This window comes from Struthio camelus, chromosome 34 (genome assembly GCF_040807025.1).
Source record: "Struthio camelus isolate bStrCam1 chromosome 34, bStrCam1.hap1, whole genome shotgun sequence".
Taxonomy (NCBI): Eukaryota; Metazoa; Chordata; class Aves; order Struthioniformes; family Struthionidae; genus Struthio; species Struthio camelus.
In genome coordinates, this window is record NC_090975.1 from 407,029 (window position 1) to 431,895 (window position 24,867).

At 53.9% G+C, this 24,867-nt stretch overlaps 1 protein-coding gene across 2 annotated transcripts; it reads right to left on the reverse strand.

The window, feature by feature from the left end:
• Positions 1-104: 104 nt before the first annotated feature.
• Positions 105-4,430, reverse strand: LOC104139876 (uncharacterized). Of its 2 annotated transcripts, XM_009668278.2 has the most exons (6): positions 4,108-4,422; positions 3,193-3,231; positions 1,673-1,966; positions 1,325-1,384; positions 841-924; positions 105-570 (listed from the first exon to the last, which is right to left on the reverse strand). In XM_009668278.2, exons 1-6 carry the CDS (start codon positions 4,337-4,339, stop codon positions 524-526), a joined length of 756 nt encoding a protein of 251 aa, XP_009666573.1. In that variant the 5' UTR covers positions 4,340-4,422; the 3' UTR covers positions 105-523. The 2 variants fall into 2 exon arrangements, with proteins under 2 accessions (XP_009666573.1, XP_009666574.1); XM_009668279.2 differs by lacking the exon at positions 841-924 and having other exon boundaries at positions 4,108-4,430.
• Positions 4,431-24,867: the final 20,437 nt, after the last annotated feature.

The window sequence follows — 24,867 nt, forward strand, 5'->3', positions numbered from 1 at the left end:
GCAAGGTCTACAGCTGAGACTCCCATAGGACCGGGGCTCCCAGCTGCATCTGGTGGAGGATCTCAGCTCCTAGCCTTTCAGAGATCACTAAAAAGGACCAAGAGTCAGAGAGTGAAGCACCTTTTTAATGGATGTACTTTCCTGCTTCTGAGCCACCGCAATGTTCACAGCCACTCCCAGGAGCCTGGAGCAAACTGTGCTGGCTCCAGCAGTGGAGCTGTGTGTTTTGTGGCTGAGTGCTGTGTCTCTGGGGCTGCAGATGGAGCAGCTGGGTCCTCAGGACACTGGAAAGGCTGGAGAGGTGATTTCACCAATTGCCTACACAGTGCAGGTGGCACTGACCCAAGGGATATCATCTTGGGCCAACCCCCTGCCATGGCTGTGAGGCACTGCAGATATCAGAGTGGCCCATGCAGCAGTCCTGAGCACCCCAATGTATTTCTCTGGTCCAGCAAAGAGGACCGCTGTCTGCAAAGGCTCCTTGACTTCTTCCTTCACAATGCTTGTGAAATGTGGTGACCTTCTAGCAGGAGATGAAAGCCTTCAGCTTGGCCAGCTGGACTCGCTTTCCTGCAAGGCAGACATAGTGACGTGTGGGTAAACGTGCTCGCAGGGAGGAACTACCACACCATGAACATGAGACAAACACAGCACCATGCCTGTGCAAGGGCTTTCAAAACAAGCTGAAGGACTGACAGCCCAGGTTATGCCTCCTAATCTCGGAGGCTGCCTTGAGCTGCTCGATTTTACCGTGAATGCATGTGAGTGCAGGCTCGGTAACCACAGCATGGCACCATGCACCGTGCCACAGCCAGCCACGCCGACTTAGGCTGCTCTTACCTATCTGCAGCAGGAGGTGGACAGCTAAAGCCAGAGTCAGGACGGCGAGAACCACAAAGGCCAGGCTGCCTGAGACTCCCAGCCCTGGGAGAAAGCAAGCGGTCTGCAGTGAGGAGGAGTGCTGGTTCCCAGGGGAGCCAGGTCAGCGGGGTATAGCCAAGCCCTGCACCATCCCCACCATGTCTTGGGCTGCTTAGCTCATTTCCAGTGATGCTAGGAAACCGGAAAAGCTGCCACCACGTTGGTGGGAAGGGACCTGTGTAGCAAACTCCCCCTCGAAGAGGGACTATTCCAACTTCTGATAGCTTGGCCATGGCTCAGCATAACCCAGTATTGAAAAAAATGCTGAGGTTGGAGACTGTCCGGCCTTGCTGGACCCATCCCAGGGCTGCAGCTGTCCCAGGGCAGCTTAGAAACTAGGATGCGTGGTCAAAATTTTATCCTGTGGGGAGCCACAGCAAAAATGGAGAACGCAACTTCTTACCTTCAGCTGCCAGCTCTGGGCTCGGGGCAATGCTGTCATTCCTTGGGGCGTCCTTCCTGCCTGGGGGACAAACATGCAGAGAAGGGGTCGCCCCCAATCCACCCTGTCCTTGTCACATCATGGGGGTTGCCAGAGCGCAGACAGAGATTTTTGGGGTGGACCCAGGATGCTCTAACATGGTTAACCAGGAGCATCCCTGCACCAGGCTGGTCCTGCTGGTAAGGTCCCAGCAAGGTTGGCACTGCAGGGCCCCTGTACCTGTGCAATAGGAGCAGCCACTTCTGGGGTAGTTCATGGCGTACTCCTGATATGGGGCAGGGAAAGTCTCCTGTTGTCTAATCCACTCACCTCTGGCACTCAGGAGCCACGGGACACTCAGCCTTGAAAGCTTGACTTGACCAAGGCTGCTCAGGCGCAGGTACCCACAAGAGTAGGTGCCGCTGCTCTCTGGGGAGAGCCGGAAGGTGAGTGTGGAGGTGAACTGCTCTTTCCTGACCGGGTGGTTTGCCAGCTCCACCCCATTCTTGCAGAAGAAGATGCGGGCAACGGGGAAGTGGGAAAAAACGAGGCACCGTGCAAAAATCAAGTCGCCTTCCTGAGCTGCAGAGCTGTTTGAGAAGAACACTGGCGGGGGAAAGTCACCTGAAATGGCAAGGAGACGCAGTTGTGGCATGTCAGCACAGAGGGAGAGGTGCTGGTGAGCAATGGCTTTTAAGCTCTCCAATGGCAGCGTAGACTTGTGCAGCTGCCTCGGCGCTTTTTGATGGAAATAGAAAAGTGAAGGGGAAAAAAGAAACACGCGTTGGAAGAGCCTGCCCGTTTTTCAGCCAGCTGGTGACTCATGGAATAAATTTGAAAAAAGTAAGAAATACTTTGACTCGTGAAAGCAAAAGCTCTGCTCATGTCAGGAATTTGCACTAAAACAGGTAAAGACAGAAACTGACCTGGGAAGAAAAGAATTGGAGGGTAAATATGTTGAAAAATGTGGTTTTTGGTAACCAAAACAATTTTTTCATCCTGGCTGAGTAGGTAGAACATTCTCAGGCAAAAATATATAAAACGCAGGGGAACCAAAGCACTTCACGGCAGTATTTCCAAAGCGAAACGTTTTCCTTTCCTTTAATTTCTAGCCAATCTTTTGTGCTCGGGTGAAATTATGTAATTAAAACTTGCAGCTTCCTCCATCAAAACGTTCCCGAGCAAATGTGACATCTTTCGCAGTGCAGCCACAATCCCTACAGGAAAAATCACATCTTTGGAGGTTTCTTAATGTCCTCTAGCTAGAAAAGAAACCTCCAGCTCTTCCCATGGCTGTAGACAGGAAACTGCTTGCCACAGAGCTAAGCAATGCCCTCCCTCCCCTTTGGGCAAGCATGCAGACACTGGGGGTTTTCCAGCCTTACAGCTGCCTTGTGCGCAATGAATCCAGCCCCGGTGTGGTCAGATGGTCACCCAGGACATGCTGTGCCAGAGGAGAGGGAGGTTGCAGTTCTTGGGTGAAAGAGCTGTAGCGGGGCTGGAGAGCCTGGAGAAATGAAGAGACAGCGGAAGAGCGTTTTGCTGCAAGCACAGGCGAGAGGGAAAGGCCTCACCCTGCTGTCATGTCCGAACCCACATGTCTGCTCCCATGGGATATCCAGGATCAGGTCTGGTTTTCTGGGCACCCCCTGAGAACCAGGATCAGGCCACCCACCCACCCAGAACACACATGCAGTGCAGTGCAGGCTCAGCAAGGTGGCAGGAATCGAGCCCCGAGCTTTCTGCTCTCACTGCCATGGCCCAGGACACATGCACGTGCGTGTGTGTGTGTGTGTGTGTGAGTTATATGGAGGGTATTTTTCCAGCTGTCCCCTTTGCGGTGCACTCACCTGGGGAGCTGCAGGTCTCCGGCTCTATCACGCTGGCACCTGTGTGGGGTAGCAGAAGGAGTTAGTCTAAGATGGTCTGCCAGGCTCCTTTGCAGCTGTGGTTTAGAAGAGAGCATGCTGGCCGCTGTAGAAAGGGGCACATCACTCTCAGGATGCTGGGGCAAGAGAGGCTGCCCTGGGAAAGCTTGCAGAAGATGGGGACAGCTTGCCGCAGAGCTCTCTGCAAAGGTCTGATATCACTACTGGGGACTGAAAGGGGCTTTTCAGTTATGCCTTGTCCCTTCCTGCCCAGCTAGGCACAGCCACACCAAGTCTGGCCTATGCTTGATCCTGTCCCAAAAGGGATACACCCCCATGTTCACGCACATGGCTCAATGCAAGGATACAGTTCCCTCCGTGGGAGCGTGACATGTTCCTTACATCCCTATTAGCAAGATAAGCCCTCCAGGAACCTAGTGACAGGCCAGGGGATGCCCACACACCCCTCTAAGCACCTGCCACAGCAGAGGCAGACCTTCAGGCCCTCCATGAAGCTCATCCTATCTTTTCAGACTCTTTGGACCCCTTAACAGTTGCTCCAGAGACTCACAGTTTTGTCTCTTGGATGGGGCTTTCTTCCCTCTAGTAATGACACCATGAAGGATTTCCCTGGGACACCAGTTCAAACCCACTCTATGGGGCTTGCGCTCTCATCCCTTGATGCCACCCTGGATGTGACTCTTGAAAGTGCCTCCCTGCATCTCAGCAGCCTGTGCACCGCTGGTGGTCCTCGGTCTCCACCCGCCCATGCACGCATTAGTGCCTGTCTGAACGTGCTGTGAGCCCACCCTTCCCCCAGAGCTGTGGAGAGGACTCAGGAGTCCTGGTTTCCAGATCCTCCCTGGGAACACCCTGCTGGGCATCCTGCCCGCTTACCTGCAAGCCAACTCAGCAAGATCAGGGTACCAGCACCCCTGGCCTCCCAGCTCCTTTTCGCCATGCCCGAGGCACGTCTGCACACAGTGCTGTTCTCCTCAGGATGAGGCTGCAGCGAAGGAAAGGGGAAGTAAAGGCTGGTTTCCGGCCCATGATGCTTCGCTGGGGCATGACCCGGGTCTCGGGGAGGAGAAAGCAAGAGGATGGAACAGGCAGAATGTGTATCTGCCATGCCAGCTGCACCCCAGGCACGAAGCACACACCAGGGCTTGCAAACTGTGGGGCAGCACCCGGTTTCTTGCTCCCCACGCTCCCCTCAAAAAGCCCCAAAAGAGGCATGGGCATGACTTTGCTTTGTCATAGTGTGTCGCACTATGTCTGTGAGTACCAGCCTCCACGCGAGGCTTGAGGTATGTCACAATTTCCTCTGGGCCCAGCACAGTGGGACAAGCCTACTCATGGCAGGTTTCCAGCATCCTGAGGGCGAAGCTCCTCCCAGATTTCTCAGCCTGTACAGCCTCAGCCCTGAGGTTTCTGTACTTTCAGGCATTGCACTGGAAATATGCAGTAACTGTTTGACATGTCTTGGACAAACAGAATTTCCTCCCCACCCCCCCCGCCCAAACCCTCAATTGATCAAGTCCAACCTGATCCCAAGCAGGTGTCTGTATCCCCTTCAAGAGTTATCAGCAAGGGACCCAGCCTAGTACCTTGACCCTTAAGTCTGACCTTTGCTAGATGCAGCAGCCCATTGTCCATATCACTTGGACACTGTCATTTAGAGTCGTCTTCTCCCAGGCTTTCTGGCCCGACAATGTAATGCCGTTTGGCTTGTAGGCTCAGCTGCAGCCTGGGGACCACAGCATGAAACCCCTCACACACACTTTTCTGTGAATACATGCTTGAGCCCTGGCGTTGCAGCATGACCTCCCTGCAATCCTCTTTTCATCATTACTGCCCTAATCATCCCCTCGCCCATCTGTCGAAGGGTAGTCATGGCCAGGTGAACTGAATAGCCCTGTGGGCTCCACTGAGCTGGTGTGCAACCCAGTTCTGGTGCCATTTGGAGAGCCCAAGGGGAATCTGGGCTTATGAGAGAAACCCAGAGCATCTCCAGAGTTGATAGACACCTTGCATGGGAAGAGAGCCCTGGATCTCCACTGCTGGGAGCTCAGACTCTTGACTTACAAGGAGTTTAGGCTTATAAACTGTGCTGTGGGAGAAGCCTCCATAGTCCAGTCTCCTCTTTGCTTGCCTGGGCGGAAGGAGGGGGGTCTACGTGGCCCTGCACACACCCTCTCCCAGTCTAGACACCCCTGACCCCATATACCCTCCCCATTTTCTGCAGGGTCCCTGTCCCCCTGGTTTTAGTCCCCGCACTGGGGAGCTCTCCCAGCTCTAAAGCGGGGGCCAGATGCAGAGGGCACTGCACCAGTGGGCCGTTTTTTTTCCCCTCCTGTCTTCTCACAGATTGCACCTAAAAAAAAGGGCGAGAGTTTTCTTATCTCATTTCCACTCCCTTCCCTTTCTCTCCTCCCCTCCCACACAGTTCCATATTCTTCTCACTTTTGGTTTCCTCCTTTAATATATACTCATGTTTCCTGCTCTGTGGTGTTCTGCCAGCCTTGTAGCCCAAAGACTGAAACACAGCTTGGGGAGGGCTTAGGCCTGATGTTGGGGAGATAAAAAACCTGGATGTCTAAGTCTGAATGTATTTAATTGCATTTCCTGAGAACAGGGTATATTTAAAAAAAAAAAAAGAGAAGACTGTGCTGATTGCTGAAAAGGAAGAAAGATAATCATGACACTTAGATGAGAAACAGAAGTTTTGAGTGGGGAGATTTCAAAATTTCCCATGGAGATTGGGGTGGGGGGAGATGGGTCTGAAGATAGAGTGAGGTCCCAGGACTTTCCCACAGGTCCTGCAAGGCCTGTCAGGCCTTTCCAGGCTTTTTCAGTAGAAAACAGTCACAGTCCTTCTTCCCAGAGCACAGAAAACTCTGGAAATTTCCAGAGTGTTTGGAAATCATTGCTGTTTTAAAGAAAAATGCAAACAAGAATCACCCAGAAGCTTTTGGAGCTAGTTTTCCCAGGTGTTCTGGGTTATTTCATGCCTAACTGAAATGCACCTAAAGCAGTTTGAGAGAGTTTCATATGGGCCAGAGCAGCCCTCTCAGGTCAAACTCTGAATTACTAAGTGAAGACTTATTTCCTAATGCAGCTGAAATTTTAAACCCAGAAAACAGAGCAAGAAAGACCAGAGCTTGCCTGCTTCCTATAAATAGTGCAAAGATGGGCTGAGGCTTGCAAGTGGACTCGTGCAATGCTCCTGCGCTGCTGTAGGTGCAACACCCGTGTGCAGGGACACTGGCACAAACCACTTCCCGAGCTGTAGCTCTGCTCACAGCTCTCCTCGTCACCTCCCAGCCCCACATCACTGTGCTCTTTTTTGTTTTTTTTTTTTAAATGAATGTGGCCTGAGAGCCTTTGTGCTCCTGTGACACTCAGTCAGTCTCAGCCTGACAGGGTGCACCCCATAGCTCCATCCTTTAAAGGCTGCTGCCGGAAGAGAAGGGGTTTTGGGAGTGTGGCTGCTGGGGTCTGAACTAGTCAAATCCCACATCTGGGGCTGAGCAGGGCTTGCTCTGCCATGCCACAACACCAAGCATCATGGTGCAAACCCTGGGGAAGGGGCAGGGGACGCAGCAAGGAAATGCCCCTGCACCAGGGCTATAGCTCCAGGCTGCTCTTGTGATACCCCAAAAATGTTTGTGACAAACGTGGCCAGAAAGAGCACCTGGGTCCCCCAGGCCCCATCCGAGCGCATGTTCAATAACGGTAGTACCTGCTGCTTGGGGGCGCAGACTGGCTTATTCTCTTCTTTGGGGCGGGATCATTTTTCCCAGGGAGGAAATCAAGGCTCCTGCCAGAGGGGCAGCTTGCTGGGAGTAACTCAGTGTGTTAGCCCACAGCTGTGTGTATTGTGGGGTGAATCTTGAAACAAGCACGTTCAGAGCTTGCAGAGAGACGAGCCAGAGAGAGGAACAGGGTCTGGCCTGGAGGAAGGGGTGGGTGCGAGTGACATCTCGCTCTCCCCTCAGAAGCGAGGGCCACGCTGGCCGCAGACACGCATCAGCCCTGTCCTCAGACCTGATGCAAGATCCCACAGCCCTCGCCGCTGAGCAGAAAGCAGTGCCTTGGGGCAGATGATCTCCGGAGACATCTTCCTACAGAGGGTGAAGGTGCTTTGGAATAATATTTAAGGTCAGAGCCCCTGTCCTCACCTATCCTGTTTTAGATGCTCTGTGAGTCTGGGGTGCAGTGAGGGCTGCCTGCTTTAGGATGGGGCTAAAACAGGCTGGGGTTGGGGCCAATGGGCTTTTGGAAGAGAAAAGAAAGTGATCTCAGGAGGTGACGTAGAGAATAGAGCACTGATTGATTTGCAAACATTAGCATGCTTTTTTCTTCCTCAGCCATGCCCTTGTAATTGGCTTTGGATCAATTTCTGAGATTTACTGAGATTTTTAGCACTTCCAGGGACATCAGCCTTGAACAATGAACCTAATGACACACTGGTCACTCTACCTAGGGACCTGGGCAGGAGCCTGCAGGTGAGCCAGGTTGCTGCCTCTTTAAACACTCACCCATCTGCTCTGTGATGCAGGTGCTGGTGCAACCACTCAGGACATTGGCAGCTCCCCAGGTGAGTGTGAGCATGAGGATGTTGTCAGACAAGGGAGGCATGTGGGGAGGGAAGTGGAGTAAGTGGAGAGGGAAGGGAAAAGGTTTTGTTCCCCAGAAGTAAACCCTTGGAGGAGCAACCATCCTGGATGCAAGCTGTTTTGCAGCCCTGCGGTCACTGATGGTAACCCCTGACATCCCTCCATCACTGACTCTCCTCCCAGTGACCTCCTGGCTCCTCAGCTGAACCTCCACATACCTCGTGCTCAGTGTGGTGACACAGTTCTTGTCCACTGTTTTGTCTTTTCAGAGTCATCCATAACCTAAACCTTTTTCTATAAGGAGAGGATGGAGGTTCACAGCCTGAAAGCTGAACTGGGACAGGTGAGTTACTCTATTCTCCTGAAGGTCTGCCAGGAGAGCATGGGGAGGTACACGTGTGGATACCAGCATAGGGATGGGAGCAACTGGCTGAGGAGCTCTGCCTTATACTCTCCAGGATCTGGAAATAGCAGGTGAGATGTGGTGCTGAGGTGCAGGCAGGCACCCCAGGGCCCCAACAGACCCTGAAGGAGAGAGAGGACTCCACGTGTCCAGCAACCTGTATCCAATTTTCCTTGTGGGACTTTACTATGCTCTAGGAGGTTGGGATGTTTGAGGTCGGGCTGCTGCTCTGCTTGGATTTCAGCTCTGGCTTTGCCAGTGACACCCTCACTGACCCTGCTGGAAATGGGGACCTGGAACTCCGGTCTATGTGAAGACATTCACATTGTGGCTCTCGGTGAGTGAGGAGAAGGGGTCCTGGAAGGGACAGAGCCACTCCAAGGAGTCTCGAGCCTCTGTGAGCCCCACAGATATTCTCTCCTTGCCAGGAAGAGCATGACGGAAGGGGGAGGGTAGTGGGGCCAGATCTAAGTAGGACTTGAATCTGTATGATGCATTTTTTTTATTTATCATGATATTTGTTAGAGTCACAGTAAGCAGATCCCCATGGCTGCATCACAGCTGCATGGATTTTCTTGGTTTTCCTTCAAGAGGATCTGGCCATGGGTTTGTGCTCCCTTTCCCACACCCATGTGCTCAGCATGGTTTGCAGGATGTGTTCTCGAGGGAGGGCCTGGTCAGTGCAAGTAGATGGGGAGAGCTGGAGACACTAACATTGCCTACTTTTCCTCCCAGGCAGTGGGTCCAATTCCCAGGAGGAGCCTTCAGCTGGAGGTGAGTGATTCTCTCCCTGCCCACAGAGTTTCCCAGGGCGTTGGGCCAAGGGATTCTGCCTGAGGACTTGGGGTTCAGCAACAAGGCTCAGCCCAAGCTCTCTGGGCTCTGTGGGGGTGTTCTGCTCTCCACTTGTGCCCATTCACATCATGACACTTCCTCTGCCCTTACACCCTCTGCCCCAACCTTGCAGTTTGTTCCTCCACGTCCTCCCTTGACCCTAAACCCTTGGCTTTGGTCTTTCATGGGGGCTGTTCCTTCACTTGACTCCCTCCCAGTTTTTGCTGCCTTTAAAACACTCTCCTGCTCCTGCCATGCTGACCCCACACTTGTCCCGTCCCCATCTGGTCCTTTCCCCCTTTCTGATGGTGGAGGCGCAGAGGGACCCAAGCAGTCCTGGGTGGCCCTGGGAAAAGCTGGTCCCACAGCGACCAGGGGACTGTAAAGGGACTTGGCCCTCTTCTCCCTGTCTACTGCTCTGCCCCCCAACACTGACAAAACACAAGTGCAAGAGGGATGGGGGCTCCTGCCCCATGGCTGTTGTGAGGATGGAGAGGTGTGTTGTTATAGGCAGGACGTGGCTCCAGTGTTGTTCTCCCAGGGTGAATGTCCCATCTCCCCTAAGGAGGGATCCTTTAGATAGGGGATCCCTTTTCCCTCCAGCACCCACCTCTGCTGCAGACATGTGGCCAGGGGCTTGGGCCTCTGCAGTGCCAAATCCACCTTGTGCACAGAAAGCAAGGGCTGAGGATGTTGATGCACCCTGGCTGTGCCAGGGATGCTCTCAGGTCTCCCCCCTGCCTGTGGAAGTCTGTGCCAGGGAAGCTGGAGAGATTTGTACCAGCTGGGTCTGTCCCCATGTCTCCAGTGAAGTGAGATGAGCTCTGGGATCTGCTTGGTGTCTGGGATGGTCCCAGTGCAGGAAGGTGAGAGACTCATGAGGTCTCTGCTCCTTTCCAGCAGCAGCTCCATGCATGAGACAGTGCTTCCATCCAAAGGTGAGAGATTGCTCGTGAGGCCTTGCCAGCATGTCCTTCCTTCTGTGCTTGCCTTGTTCATGCTGTGACCCTCCTCTTTTCCAGGGCCAGCTATGCCTTTTTGGGCCTGGATCCTGCGCTCTGCCCTCGCTCTGTTCCTCCTGACATCTGCCCCCATCATCACCCTCATCCTGTAGAGATGGAGCCACCATACCACCAGATCCAGCCCTGCTGGGTCAGCCTAGAGACATTGCTGCCCCCATTGCTCTCTGATGCCCTCACTGCCCTGGCTCCCAGCTGTCCCCAGGCCCTTCCACCATCATTGCAGAATGAACCATATCATCCCCAGGGTCCTGCTGCATTTAGGTTCAAGCCAGCAGTCTGGAGGGATGCCCCAGGAACATGCTGCCATTGCTCTGCTGCTTTCCTTCACTTACACTGTGCTCTCTCCTAAAAGTTCCAAATGAAGAGCAATTGAATTTCTCCACCACCACCCCCAGTGCATACAGTCTCCACAACCATGTGGCTGACCTTTCTGCTCACAGAAAGCAGCCTCCCTGCTGCATGGTCCATCCCTGCAGCTCAGGACCTGCTTTCATGGTGGGCCTGCATGCTCTCCAGGTCCTGGATCACTTCAGTGCTTCCTAGCACCCAAGGCTGGTGCTGGCAGCCAATGGCAAGTCCCTAGGCACTGCTGAACTGTCCTGTGTTGAGGCACTTTCATCTGCAGGGGGTCTGTGGAAGTGGAGCTATAAAGGATTTATTCAGAAGTCATCGGTTCATCATCTTTCTACTTGCGAGTAAACCCTCTTAATAGAGCTGGGCCAGCTGCTTACAGAAGCCCTGGCTTTCGGGGCCGTATGTGCTGGGAGGGAGCTGTGTCCCACAAGCCTGGCAACAGAAGGGTTTCCCTGCTGATGTTCTGCTGGCATCACCCTGTTAAACTGGGCCAAGACAATGGCACTGCAGCTCATCTCCCCACAGACAGGGCAACTAAGTGGCTGTTTGGAGCCCTTGGCACCACATATTCAGCCATCTTGGGGCATCTGAGCTGCACCTCCCCCAGAAGACATCCCCCGGCAAGGACACTGCCCAGATGTGACTGCAAGGCAGTCAGATACTGGCATACAGAGACACTCAAGGCATGTGAGGGATTAAACAGAGAAGATTTAATGAAGGACTTACTTACACTCCAAGCTGTGCAAGGAGCCCCAAGAGCCATGCAGAGAGGTCACTAATGGGAGGCTGCTGGATGCATGGGTCAGATGCCCGGGCAGGACTCACTCTTGTATATCCCAAGGGGCCCTTTTATCTACTAGAACTATTTCCTTATCTTGACTGTGCTAACCTTGGGTAGCTACTGGCTGCAAAGCAGCTAGACATTGTTGACAAAAATAGAATACGCATGTCCGGCCTTGATGAGTTTCAGTTAGTGTGTAAAGAGCGTGCTGTGGGGTTGCTTTCATGTACTCTACCAGTCCCCTGGCTCCTCGCCAGATCTCCTGCAGGTATTCTCACTACACAGGCTGTCCCAGTGGGGATGGGGAAAGGAATATGCTGGGGAGATGGGAATGGGGTCTTTCAGCACTGCCTGGATGCTGTCTTTAGGGCTGTGCCCGCGATACAGCCTCTCCTGTGCTGAGGCAGGGCAGGGGCTGGGCCAGATCCAGGCAGGCCTTCCCACCTCTTCTGGCTGCCCCTGACAATCCCCCAACCCCTATGGACTCAGGCTGACTCTTCCCAAACCTCGCCCGGTTCCGTTGCTCTCATGCGTGTGGTCTCGGGTTGTCGTATCCAAGCCACCTCCTGGGCATCTGCCCCAACTGCTCCAGGCTCAGGCAGCTGGGAGTGCAGGTGCTCTGGCCAGGCTGTGCCCTGCACAGCATCATTGGCAGCCTCCGGGCCTGCACCCCAGCCCAGACTTCTCTCCCCGAATCTAAAGCCACCCACGCTAATGCTCCAGGCACTGGCCCAGCGATCAAGTTGCAGAGAGCTCCATCACAGCAGCTGCACAGAGGGAGGGAGGAGACATTAAACTCAGGAACACGCAGGGCTTGAGCTGACCTGCTGAGGTTCTCCCTGTTCCCTGCAGTCTGCACTGAGACATGCAAGAGGAGATGTATAAAGAAGGGTAGAGCCCTAGACCAGAGCAGAGCACAGAGACAGCCAGGGACAGCAGCATCCCTGCCCTTACCCTGCCTTGCATCCCTGGTCCCTCTCCTACAAACACTTCCAGAGGTAAAACTGCTCTTGCTGGGTTTTGGTCCCAAGGTGTGCACTGCAGGCCAAAGGCTGGGGTACAAGGAGGAGGATATCACCTGTGCTGTGAAGCACAAGGCAGCATGGCTCCACAATAAGGAAAGGGGATGGGCAGGTGGGAGCCAAGCTTGTGGAGAGAGGCTTGGTGGCAGGGCTGGAGGTGGAAAGAGGGGGAATGGCTTTCCGGCTCCTTTCCACAAGGACAGTGCCTCTGACCTCAAACTCACACCAAGGCTCTGCCTTGCCTTGCAGCAAGAGTCCACAGCCTCTCCGCAACTCCCTGCATGCACGCCAGGCAGAACTGATGCCACAGACCTCCAGAAATCTTTTCTGGGGAAAAAAAGAGCTGGTGTAGTGTGCAAGGAGTCCCGCATTCCCATACTACCACACCTCTGCTTGATGAGGAAGTCCCCTTTCTGCACAGTCTCCCTGTGGGCTCGGGGGTTGTTTTGCTGGTCATAGACAACCTTTAAATTTAGCAACACAGTATTGAAAGTGAAGGCTATGGTAGCTACTTTTTCCATCCTCCATTTGCCAGACCATGCAATGTCCTGGAGCTGGTGGTGAAACCAGAGCACAGCCTTTCCTACAGCATCCAAAATGTATATCAGAGAGATGCAGCAGCAAACTTCTCCAGTGCCTCCTCTGCAGCTCTGAACATTCCCCTTACCCCTGATTTTAGCTTCTCAGGCAGGTATCTCTAGCGGTTTTGCCTGTGCATACGAGGAGTACAGTGCTACAGCCATGTCACCAAGGAGACCCCACAGCCTTGATTCCAAGAAAGAGCAGGAGGATGCTGAGCTCTGCAGACCACCTGGCAGGTGGAGGGGTTCAGGCTCCAAAGCCAGCTTGCAGGGGGCAGCTGCTGCAGTGAAACTACCAGAGACATGTTTGGTCACTGAAAGGATCACAGCAGCACACACAGCCAGGAATATGGGCTACGACAAGGACTCAGAAGGCTCTGGGAGAGGCTACTGTTGTTTTCTGACCCATGGGGACCTTGGTATATCCAGCTACTGGTGATAGTCCGGATTGTGAGCAACAGTGGTAGTTCTTGCATCAAGGGGAGCAAGGCATGCTTGGGGGCAAGGGACAGAAGGGCTCTGTGGAGAGGGTCCTACCTCAGGGACAGGCAAAGCTGACCCTGTGGCTTGGTGTCCGAGTGTAAGGAAATGAAAGCGGAAAGCAGTCTGGTTGTGCTTTGAGGGTGTAGCGAGTGAGGCAGAGGCTGAGGCAGGGCCTGAAATGTGGGGGCTCTGAGCTCATCAGAGTCTCTCGCTGTGAGGAAGGCACCGCCAGCCACAGATACGCAACAGGACTGTTCCCAGATGCGCTGCAAGCTAGCAGGCAGGCAGGTCTTGAACCACTGTCCACTGTTCAGCTTAGAAGAAAGCAGAGACTTCAAGGACAGGGTGTCTTGTGATGCTCAAGAAAAATGCTGGAACATGTGGGATGTGCAACCCTGGCTCCTTCTCGCCTTGCCTTTCTCCTGCTGATGCTCTGTGAGTCAGGGGTTTTCTCTGTTTTTGGGCTCACGACTGATGGCTGACAGTGGGTGTGGGACAGGGCACATCTTGGGCAAGGAAGAAGATGGAGAGCCGGTGTATGGAACATAAAACTTCAGAAAGGAATTGAGGGCTTGGTGTGACACTCATCAGATTCTTGAGTGCTTAAGGGAGCCAGGGACAAACACCTTGGCCAATGAACTCACACAAAACTGGCCTGGGAAGTTCCAAGTGATGAAACTGGTCTGAGGAGGTACAGGACAGAGAAAGGTAGGAGGGAAGGTGCCTGCCTAGCAAGGACATGCTGGTGGTAGCATGTGCTCACCTGGGTAGGTGCTTGCAGATGAGCCTGGCCATTGCCTCCCAAACCATTCACCTCTGTGCCCACAATGCAGGTGCTGCTGTTACTGTCCAGGACTTCTGCAGCTCCCCAGGTGAGTGTGAGCACAGCGATGGGCCTGAACAAGGGAGGTGTGTGGGGGTGGGCATGGGAAGGGAAAAGAGTTTTGTTCCTCCCGGTGCGAATCCTTGTAGAAGACACTCTTCCATTAAGGAGGCAAAGTGTTTTCCAGCCCCACAGTCACTAACACTGGCCTCTAGCTTCCCTGTGTCATCCCTGCAGGTGACCTCCCAGCTCCTGAGCTGTTCCTGAACGTGACCAGTGCTCAGGAGGGGGAACTGGTTTCAACTCGCTGCTCCATTGATGGGGAGTTTCCTGCTACCCGAATCCTTTTCTGCAAGGATGGGATGGAGGAGTACAGCCTGAAAGCCATACGGGGTCAACTGAGTTACTCCGTTCTCCTGAAGGTCTCCCAGGGGAACACGGGGAGGTACATGTGTGGATACCAGCACAGGGATGGGAGCAACCGGATGAGGAGCTCTGCCCTCAGTGCCCCCTGGGACCTGGCCATCACAGGTGAGGCATGGCACCAAGGCAAATGCTCTATGGCTGAGACAGACCCTGGAGGAGGGAGGAGACCCTGCGGTGTGTGGCAGCCTGTCCAAGGCTTTCTTGTAGGAAGGCAGTGCTCCCCGGGCATTTTGGAATGCACAGCCCTGGGTCTGCTGCTCTGCTTGGATTCCAGCCCTGGCTTTGCCACCTGGGGCTACTTCCCCACAGCGTTGTCTCAGCAGCTACCTCATGGTCCCTGCTGGGGATCGGGACGCAGGGCTCCAGTTCCTGCTGGCCAGCTCCACACAGCTCTCGGAGGGTGAGGGAAAGGGGGCTGGCAGAGACAGCTCCTTTGTGTTTCTTGCCCAGGCACTGCCACCACTCCCAGCACCAGCCCCCAGGAAAAGCCATCGCCCACAGGTGAGTCATTCCTGGGCTCTATGGGGATGTGCTGCTCTCCGCTTGTGCCCATCCTCACCATGACATTTCCTCTGCCCTAACACCCTCCACCCCCCAGATTGGCCCCTCCGCAACCTCCCTTGACCCAGAACCCTGGGCTTTGGTCCCTCATCAGGTCTCTTCCCTCACTCAACGCCCTCCCACTTTCTGCTGCCTCTCAAACACCCTGCTGCTCCTGCCACGCTGACCTCATGCTTGCCCCATCCCCATCTGGCCCTTGCCCCCTTCCTGATGGGGGAGGCACAGAGGGACCCAGGTGATCCCACAGTGACCAGGGGCTGCAAGGGGGCACAGGGTCAAGTGCTCTCCACCAACCCGGCTCTTCCTGTGCCCCTCCCTCCCCCCAGCACCCACAACAGGCATGGCACTGGGAGTGGTGGCTCTCTCCCTCCTCCTCCTCCTGCCTCCAGCAGCGTATTTCACCGTGAAGAAAGGCAAGTGTCACGGGGAAGTCAGTAACAATCCAAGAGGCCACGACTGCATCCTGATGTGGGCCTGCCATTTGTCTTAAGGGGCTGGAAAGGGAGCTCAGAGCTTTGCTCAGGTGTCAGGCTGCAATTTTAGATGTAGCTTCCCAGACAGTCTGCTGGAGAAATGCCCTGGGACGAGGCAGACCTGGAGCCTGAGGAGCCTGAAAGCAACTCCAAATGAACCGCACTGGTTTAGCATGGCCAGCTCTTTCCTCCTGCTTCATGAGAAGCAGAGCCTCTCAGGTCTTTTCTCAGGGCCCTGGAGTGAGCAGAGGGGCCGTGATGGCAAAGGCATTGCAGCTGCTGGGGGTCCCCCTGGATGCCAAAGGGAGGAAGGAAAGACTGAAGGCCACCCTGCCTGATGCAGAAGTTTGCCCTCAGCTCTCTGGGCTTCCTGCAGGGCACCAAAGGGGAAGCACTGAGCTGACCTAAGTGGAGCCAGTGTGGCTTATTGCCACTTGGGGTGCTCACGGCTACTAAGGACTTTGGGAGAAGTGAATGTGGGAAATGGGAGTCCAGGCTGGGAAGGCTGGGCTGAAAATCCCTCCTGAAATGAGGTGCCAAGGTTCAGCTTGCCTTCATCAGGCAGCCCAGAGCATGAGGATAGCCAGCTCTTTTTGCCATAACAGTGCTTTCCTGCCTCCCTATCTTTCTCTCTTTTTCTTGCAGTAGCCTGTAAAAAGAGAAACCAGAGGTGAGCAGAAGTCCTTGCTTGCTGAGGGGATGAGGGGGAAGGAGGGAGTCCCTACCTGATGCTCTGGGGTGCTCCCTTGCTGGGAGTGGTATTGTCCATATCCATGGGCTAGCCGCCACCTCATGGCAGGGGAAGGGAGGACCCGGGTTTACCCTTGTGTTGGCTAAGGCCCCTGACCCGTGGCAAGAGAGAGCTCATACTCCCCTGAGAAGGGACCCATCTGCTCCTGTTGCTGTGGGATGGCTGCAGTACTGCAGACCCCGAATGCCTTTTCTCCTTGCTCTCTCCAGGCAACAAGACGTGCGCAGCTATGCAGAGAACACGACCAACGATGGCCAGGTGCACTGTAAGTGTCGGTTCCTCTCTCTGAGGAAGGCAGAGCCCCCCCTGTCCATAGGGACCTCCCCTTCTTGTGAGCTGGCTGGCATAAGCAAGAAATCCTTAAGCCCTTCTAAGAAGAGCTGAGCACCCCTGTGTCTGCTGGGCCCTTGATCTTCCCTGCATGCATAGCCCAGCTGAGGTCCCCAAAACAAAGATGACAGCATCCTAAAGTTAGAAGTGACATACCCCATTGGGCTGGTGGGGCTCTTTCCCCACCTGCTGCAGCCCCTGGCTCTCACAGAGCCCCCAGCTCTGTGTTTTGCTGCTCTTCATTTTCACCTCACTGCGGTTTCTATTTCAAGCTTGACCCAAAGCCGAGCGCAGCAACTGAGGCCATGAGTGCACTTGAAGGCGCGGTCAGGTCTGGCTGGGAAACATCTCACTGCTAAATATGAGAGCAGAGACTGACACCACAGGCAGCAGCAAGCAGAGCGTGTTGTGGAAAGGGAAGGAAACGATTCTATGATTCTATGATTCTATGAAAGTATATGTGTGCAGTATGGGAGCTCAGGTCTATTTGCAGGGTGACTTTGTTTCTGCATGCATGCACGCATGCACAAAGAGAGCAGGCAGTAAATTATCTGCTGGCTCTGCAAGGCTCGGCTTGCCTGCCCTGTTGCCCCGGAGGGGCACTTCCGGGGTGCCGGAAGTGAATATCTCCAAGGATGGAGACTCCACATCTTCTGTGGGCAACCTGTTCCAGGGCTCAGTCACCTTCCCAGGAAAAGAGTTTTTCCTCACGATCACAGAATCACAGAATCATTTAGGTTGGAAGGGATCTCTGGAGATCATCTAGTCCAACCCCCCTGCTCAAGCAGGGGCCTCTACAGCATATTGCCCAGGATCACATCCAGACGGGTTTTGAATATCTCCAGGGAAGGAGACTCCACTACCTCTCTGGGCAACCTGTACCAGTGCTCAGTCACCCTCACAGTCAAGAAGTTTTTCCTCAGGTTTAGGTGGAACTTCCTGTGGTCCAGTTTCTGCCCGTTGCCTCTTGTCCTGTCAGTGGGCACTACAGAGAAGAGGCTGGCCTCATCCTCTTGACACTCCCCCTTCAGATACTTGTACACATTGATGAGATCCCCCCTCAGTCTTCTCTTCTCCAGGCTGAACAGGCCCAGCTCTCGCAGTCTTTCTTCAGAGGAGAGATGCTCCAGTCCCCTCATTATCTTTGTAGTCCTCCGCTGGACTCTCTCCACTACTGCCAGGTCTCTCTTGTCCTGGGGAGCCCAGAAGTGGACACAGTCCTCCAGGTGAGGCCTCCCCAGGGCTGAGGAGAGGGGCAGGATCACCTCCCTCCACCTGCTGGCAACACTCTGCCTAATGCACCCCAGGATACCACTGGCATTCTTGGCCACCAGCACTCCCAGGTCCTTCTCGGCAGAGCTACTTTCCAGCAGGTCAACCCGCAGCCTGTACTGGGCGCATGGGATTATTTCTGCCTAGGTGCAGGACCTTGCACTTTGTTGAACTTCAGGAGGTTCCTCTCCGCCCACCTCTCCAGCCTGTCCAGGTCCCTCGGAATGGCAGCACAGTCTTCTGGTGTGTCAGCCACTCCCCCCAGTTTAGTATCATCAACAAACTTGCTGAGGGTGCACTCTGTGCCTTCCTCCAGGTCTTTGATGAATACATTGAACAAGACTGGGCCCAGGACTGACCCCTGGGGGACACCACTAGCTACAGGCCTCCAGCTTGACTCTGCGCCATTCACCACAACCCTCGGAGCTCGGCCATCCAGCCAGTTCTCAATCCACCTCACTGTCCACTCATCCAATCCACACTTCCTGAATTTACCGGGGAGGATGGGATGGGAGACAGTGTCCAAAGCCTTGCTCAAGTCCAGGGAGACAACAGCCACTGCTCTCCCCTCATCTCCCCAGCCAGTCATCGCATCCGAGAAGGCTATCAGATTGGTCAAGCATGATTTCCCTTTGCTGAAGCCATGCTGACTACTCCTGATCACCTTCTTGTCCTCCACATGCTTAGTGAGGACCTCCAGGAGGAGCTGTCCCATCACCTTTCCAGGGATGGAGGGGAGGCTGACAGGCCGGTAGATTCCTGGCTCCTCCTTCTGGCCCTTTTGGAAGACTGGGCTGACATTGGCTTTCTTCCAGGCCTCAGGCACCTCTCCTGATCTCCCGGACCTTTCCAAGAGGATGGAGAGTGGCCTAGCAATAACATCCGCCAGCTCCCTCCACACTCGGGGGTGCATCCCGTCAGGGCCCATGGATTTATGGATGTCAGGTTTGCACAAAAGATCTCTCACCCGATCCTCCTCCACCAAGGGAGAGTCTTCCTTTCTCCAGACTTCCTCTCTTGCTCTCAGGGTCAGGGATTCCTGAGGACTGGCCTTAGCAGTGAAGACTGAAGCAAAGGCAGCATTCAATAACTCTGCCTTCTCTAGATCCTTTGATACCAGGGCAACTGCACCACTCAGTAGTGGGCCCACGTTTGCCCTAGTCTTCCTTTTGCTATTGATGTATTTGAAGAAGCCCTTCTTGTTGTCCTTGACATCCCTTGCCAGATTTAATTCCGACTGGGCCTTAGCCTTCCTTGTCGCATCCCTGCACACTCTGACAACGTCCCTGTATTCCTCCCAAGTGGCCTGTCCCCTTTTCCACATTCTGTACACTTCCTTCTTGTGTTGGAGTTTGGCCAGGAGTTCCTTGCTCATCCAGGCAGGTCTCCTCCCACTTTGCTCAACTTCTTACTCAGAGGGATGCACTGATCTTGAGCCTGGAGGAAGTGATGCTTGAATATTAACCAGCTTTCTTGGACCTCCCTTCCTTCTAGGGTCCTACCCCAGGAGAGTCCTCCAAGTAGGTCCCTGAAGAGGCCAAAGTTAGCTCTCCTCAAGTCCAGGGTTGCGATCCTACTCATTGCCCTGCTCCCTCCTCGTAGGACCCTGAACTCCACCATCTCATGGTCACTGCAGCCAAGGCTGCCCCCAACCTTCACATCTCCAACCAAACCTTCTTGGTTTGTTAGTACAAGGTCTAGCAATGCACCTCTCCTCGTTGGCGTCTCCACCACCTGCGTCAAGAAGGTATCCTCAATGCTCTGCAGGAACCTCCTCAACTGTTTTGTGCCTAGCTGTGCTGTCTTCCCAGCAGATGCCAGGGTGGCTGAAGTCCTCCATGAGAACCAGGGGGAACCAGTGACCGTGAGGCTACTTCCAGCTGTCTGTAGAAGGCCTCATTGCTCTTCCTGATCAGGTGGCCTGTAGTAAACCCCCACCCCCGTGTCACCCATGTTAGCCTGCCCTTTAAGCCTTACCCATAGGCTCTCAACTTGCTCTTCATCCACCCCGAGGCAGAGCTCCAGACATCCCAGTTGCTCCCTCACATAAAGGGCAACTCCACCACCTCGCCTTCCTGGCGTCTCTTTCCTAAAAAGCACCTAGCCATCCATGACAGCATTCCAGTCATGTGAGCTATCCCACCATGTCTCTGTCACTGCAACGAGAGCACGGCCCCGTAACCGCACACTGATCTCTCATTCCTCCTGCTTATTCCCCATACTGCATGCATCGGTGTACAGGCATTTCAGAGAGGCAATCGAGCAGGAAGGTTTCTCAGGAGAGGTGCAAGAGGATCCTCCACAGCCATGTTCCCTGCTGTCTCCCCTGGCTGCATGCACCCGCTGGAGGCATCCTGACTTGAGTGGTGTTTTACTGACTCTCCTGCCACTATACCGCTCCCCTTCCCCCATCTTGCCTAGTTTAAAGCCCTCCGTACCAGGCTGGCCAATCTGTTGGCAAAGACAGGCGTGCCCCGCTTGGTAAAGTGGATCCCATCGCTCCCCATCAGCTGTTGATCTTCAAACAGGGTCCCATGGTCATAGAAACCAGAACCCTGTTGCCAACACCAGCGGCGCAGCCAGTTGTTAACTTGGAAAACTCATCTACTCCTCCTCCCGCCCTTCCCCCTCACAGGCAAGATTGAGGAGAAAACAACATCAGTCAGACGGAACTTCCTATGTTTCAGTTTGTGCCTGGTGCCTCTTGTCCTGTCACTGGGCACCCCGGAGAAGAGCCTGGCTCTGTCTTCTTTACATCCTCCTTGCAGCTATTGATGCATGTTGATGCTCCCTCTGGAGCCTTCTCTTCTCCAGGAAGAATAGTCCCAGCTCTCTCAGCCTTTCCTCACACAACACATGCTCCAGGCCCTTAAGCATCTTAGTAGCCCTTTGCTGGACTTGCTTCAGTAGCTCCACATCTCTCATGTGCTGGGGAGCCCAGAAGTGGACACAGCACTCCAGGTGTGGCCTCAGCAGTGCTGAGTAGAGGGCATCACCTCCCTCGACCTGCTGCCAACCCTTCTCCCCTTTGTGAATGCCTGCTGAGTGCTCTCCACCACCTTCTTGGCCTTCATGTGCCTAGAAATGGTGTCCAGGATGAGCTGCTGCATCAGCTTCCCAGGGAGAGAGGTGAGGCCATCCAGCCTGCAGTTCCCTGGGTTCTCCTTCCTGCCCTTTCTGGACATTAGAGTGACAGTTGCTTCCTTGCAGCCCTCCGGCACCCCACAGGGTCTGGTGTTCATCAAGGGAGTGTGTTTGTTGCAGGGCGAAGCAAGGACTTACTGTGGCTTTCTTTCCCCCCCACCCAGATTCCACCATCACCCACTTTGGAGGGGGCCAGGTGAGTCTTGGCATGCCTTTGAGGCTACCACTCCATGGTGTGAGGGCCCGTGGGAGGGGATGTGCTGGCAGACGTGTGTGCTGGTGGCTCGGGAGTAGAGCAGGGGTGGTCCTGCATCTGAGGGGCGAGCAGGTGTGAATTTGCATGGTAATGCCTGGGAGCAGTGCCCTGTGACACGGTCAGGCTGGGGAGTCCCAAACCACATGTCCAGTGGAGGCACTTTGCCTAAAAGACCTCTTGGGTATCCACCTACCCACATCTGACCTTGCCTCATGTTCCCCTGGGTTGCAAACAGGGGACGCTTCTCTAACCAAGAGGATATGTTTTCACAGAGAAAGTATTTCCCTTCCTCTCTCATGAACAACGGCAATTCTTTGTGGCTGCTGTCGGGTATTCCCTCTAAAGCTCAAGGGATGTCTGTTGTGAGGTTTTGGGGACCTGGAAAACAAGTTTATCGTTGGGTAGGTAGCAGGAGACAAAAGACAAAGGTTCTGGGGAAAAGAACAACAAAGAAGACGTGCGGGGCCCTCAAGACACAAGAAATCACGTACTCTACTCAGAGCCAGTAGACGAAATAAGACAATTTTGCTTTCCCCTTTAAGGCTCGTCCGCTACAGATGGACAGCACCTCAACCTATGCCATCGTGAATCACTCCCGCCTGCAGTCTGCATAGTGTTCCAGCAAGGAAAAATGCACAGCGAGGGTAGCCCATGCTTGCGTTTTCTGCCTCACTGAGAGGGTCCTCGAGGTGGTGAAGAGGGGCTGGCATGTCCACTGCAGGCTTAGTTGGGGGTTGCGGTTTCGGGGAAAGGCTGCCTGTTGGTAGCCAAGCGCCACGTCCTTGTTGATGCTCCCAGCTCCTCAGCTGACAATGTTCTCCACCTTTCCCTTTCCAATCCCACTTCCACTCCCCAGGCATCTTGGGCTTTACAGACATCCTCCCAGAATCCAGCATGTTTGTTCCCATTGCAAAAACCCACCGTGTGCCTATCCTTTGGCATGCTCTCTGCTTCTTGCTGGGGAATTGCTTAATGCTCAGCTGTGGAGGGCAACGCCTGGCAGCAGGCTTGCCTGTCCACGCAAGCATATCCACACGCAGCCACGCACAACATTTCCACCATGCCCAGCCCTTTCCACGCGTTTACAACAGCTATTCTGAATGACTGATACCAAAAGGAAATATGTGACTATTCACATGCTTTTGTAACTACACCTCAAGTGAAGTCATCGCCATCTCACTGTGTATATAATGTATAGACATAAAGTGCATGATAGATCTGTGAGCGCATTCTTACATCTACCCACACAGATGCACATATGTTTATACAGGTATACAGACAGAGCGGTGAGGGTGTGGGTGTGTGTGAGTATGCAATAATGACATGGTTTTGCTTAAACGAAGAATAAATAGGTATGAAGTAGTATGAGGGACTGCATCTCCATCTAATTTCCTTACATAATCACTTAAAGAATGGGATTAAGTAGCCGCAAGGCAGCTGCAGAGGTGTGCAGAGATCACACATGGAGCTGTCTTCATTAGAGATGTCTGAGCTCAGGTGAGCCAAATGCAAGGTTGTCACTTCTGCCTGCTGCTAGACCAGGCCCTCAGAGCACTGAATGGAGCAGAGAGGCATCGCCTCTCTTCTACCTTTTTTTTGCCATGCCAGACCCTCCACTGTGCAATATTCTTATCACTGATCTTGCCTTGGGGTTTGGGGTTTTGTGGGGGGCAAAAGAGGTGGCTCCTAAATGCCTGCTCTGGAAAAAAAGCTCTTCCAGGACAAAACAGGAACACACTGTAAATGCATTGCCTTGTCCTGGCAGAACATACTGGAGGAGTGCCAACCTGCAAGAGAGAGACGCTCTGCTCTGAAGCAGCCCCATCCACACCTTTTGTTTTGCTGTCTGCGCCTCAGTTGGTGTATTTGCTTCTTTCTAAATGTGTCGAGGAAAAACGATCAGAGTTTCAGTGCCCTGGAAGCTTCTCATTCCTTCTCTGCTCCTGGTTCTCATTCCTGCCCTTGATTTTCTTGCTTCCCAACTCTGGCTGCCAGCCAAAATACATTTGTTGCGTCCGCTGTGACAAAAACTACCCATGCACCTGGAGCCTTTAAAACACTGTGCAAGGGCATGGGGACAACCTGTGTGGTGGTGGATAATCGCTGCCTGTCAGTGTTCTCATTGTGCAGATAGCGTGGGAAAAGGGACCAGGACAAAGCCTGCAGCAAGCAGAGCAACTCCAGGACCCCTTGCTGATGGACACCACTGCTGAAAGGCAGTGCTGGTGCTTCTGCTAGCTGCTCCTTCCACATACGGCCCCCAAGCACCACACATGGAGAGGGAAATGCAGGTATTTCTTGGCTGAGAAAGGCGTTAGCAAGCTCATAATGGTCTTACATCTTAACTCTTAGCAGGTTATTCATTAGCAGAGTGCATTAACACTGAGGCATCCGCTACAAAACGCTTTGCAGATTTCCGAGCCAGCTGGGTTTTGATGCCCACCCGTGAGCCACACTCGCCAGGTTTCTGATACAATCCCTGGTGAGACACACTCTCTCTCAGGGTGCAATCCGCTTGCTGTACTTCAGACATCCAGCATAGCATAAGGAAAGAGCAGCTCATTTCTGTTTGAGGTGGAAATTCATACCTTTATTGAAAGCTTGCAGGTCTCTTGTGCTCTCCCCATGTTTCCCAGCCTTTCCTAGATGAGTTGTGTGGATGCCACCCCTTCCTGCACAACACACTCTTCACAAAGCTGGGTCCTAGGAGCAGGGTCATTTTGTGGACAGAGGTGTCCGGGTCTTCTGCCGGCTTCCTAAGCACACATCCCCCAGGAGAGCCAAGCCCAGAGTCGGTGGAGGACAGGGCAGAATTGACAGCCAGGAATGAGCCATCCTGAGCCCCTCTGGAAACATCCAGCCCCTCGTCCCAGGATCCTGCCCCCAGAATATGAATCCTCACAGGGGAGAGGGCAATCCACGCAGCAATCCACGTGAATGCCATCTCATGTGCTGGGTAACTCAGAATCTGGCTGGATCCCCTCTCATTTTCCCTACGTTGGCATACAATGACACTTCCTCACAGCTTGATCTGCAGACCTGTCAAAGAGAAAGCACAGTAGCCTAAGCCTTCTGGTGCCCGTCATGGAAACAGGATCTCAGGCTGGGCGGTGACTGTTGAAGGAGGGCATCAAGAGCCACAGCAATGTCAGGACAAAATCCCAGTCTCATGGGAAATGTTGGGTTTGATGCGGTTTGGGTGAGTATTTCCTCCCCCAGAAGTCTGCTATGTTTGAGCAAAGAAGTGACTGCACAGCCAGAAAGCCTCTGGAAGAGTTGAACGCACCTTAACTCTACACGGTTCATCAGCTCTGGCATTCACAAAGGGGAGGAGGGTTGGCAGCAGGTCGAGGGAGGTGATGCCCTCTACTCAGCACTGCTGAGGCCACACCTGGAGTGCTGTGTCCGTCAGTGCCTTTCAGTGCAAAGATCTTGTGTGGGAAACTGTCACATAGGGATGGCTGAGATATAGAAGAGAGAACAATAGCTGTACAGATGAACAGAGAGATAAATACGAAGAAA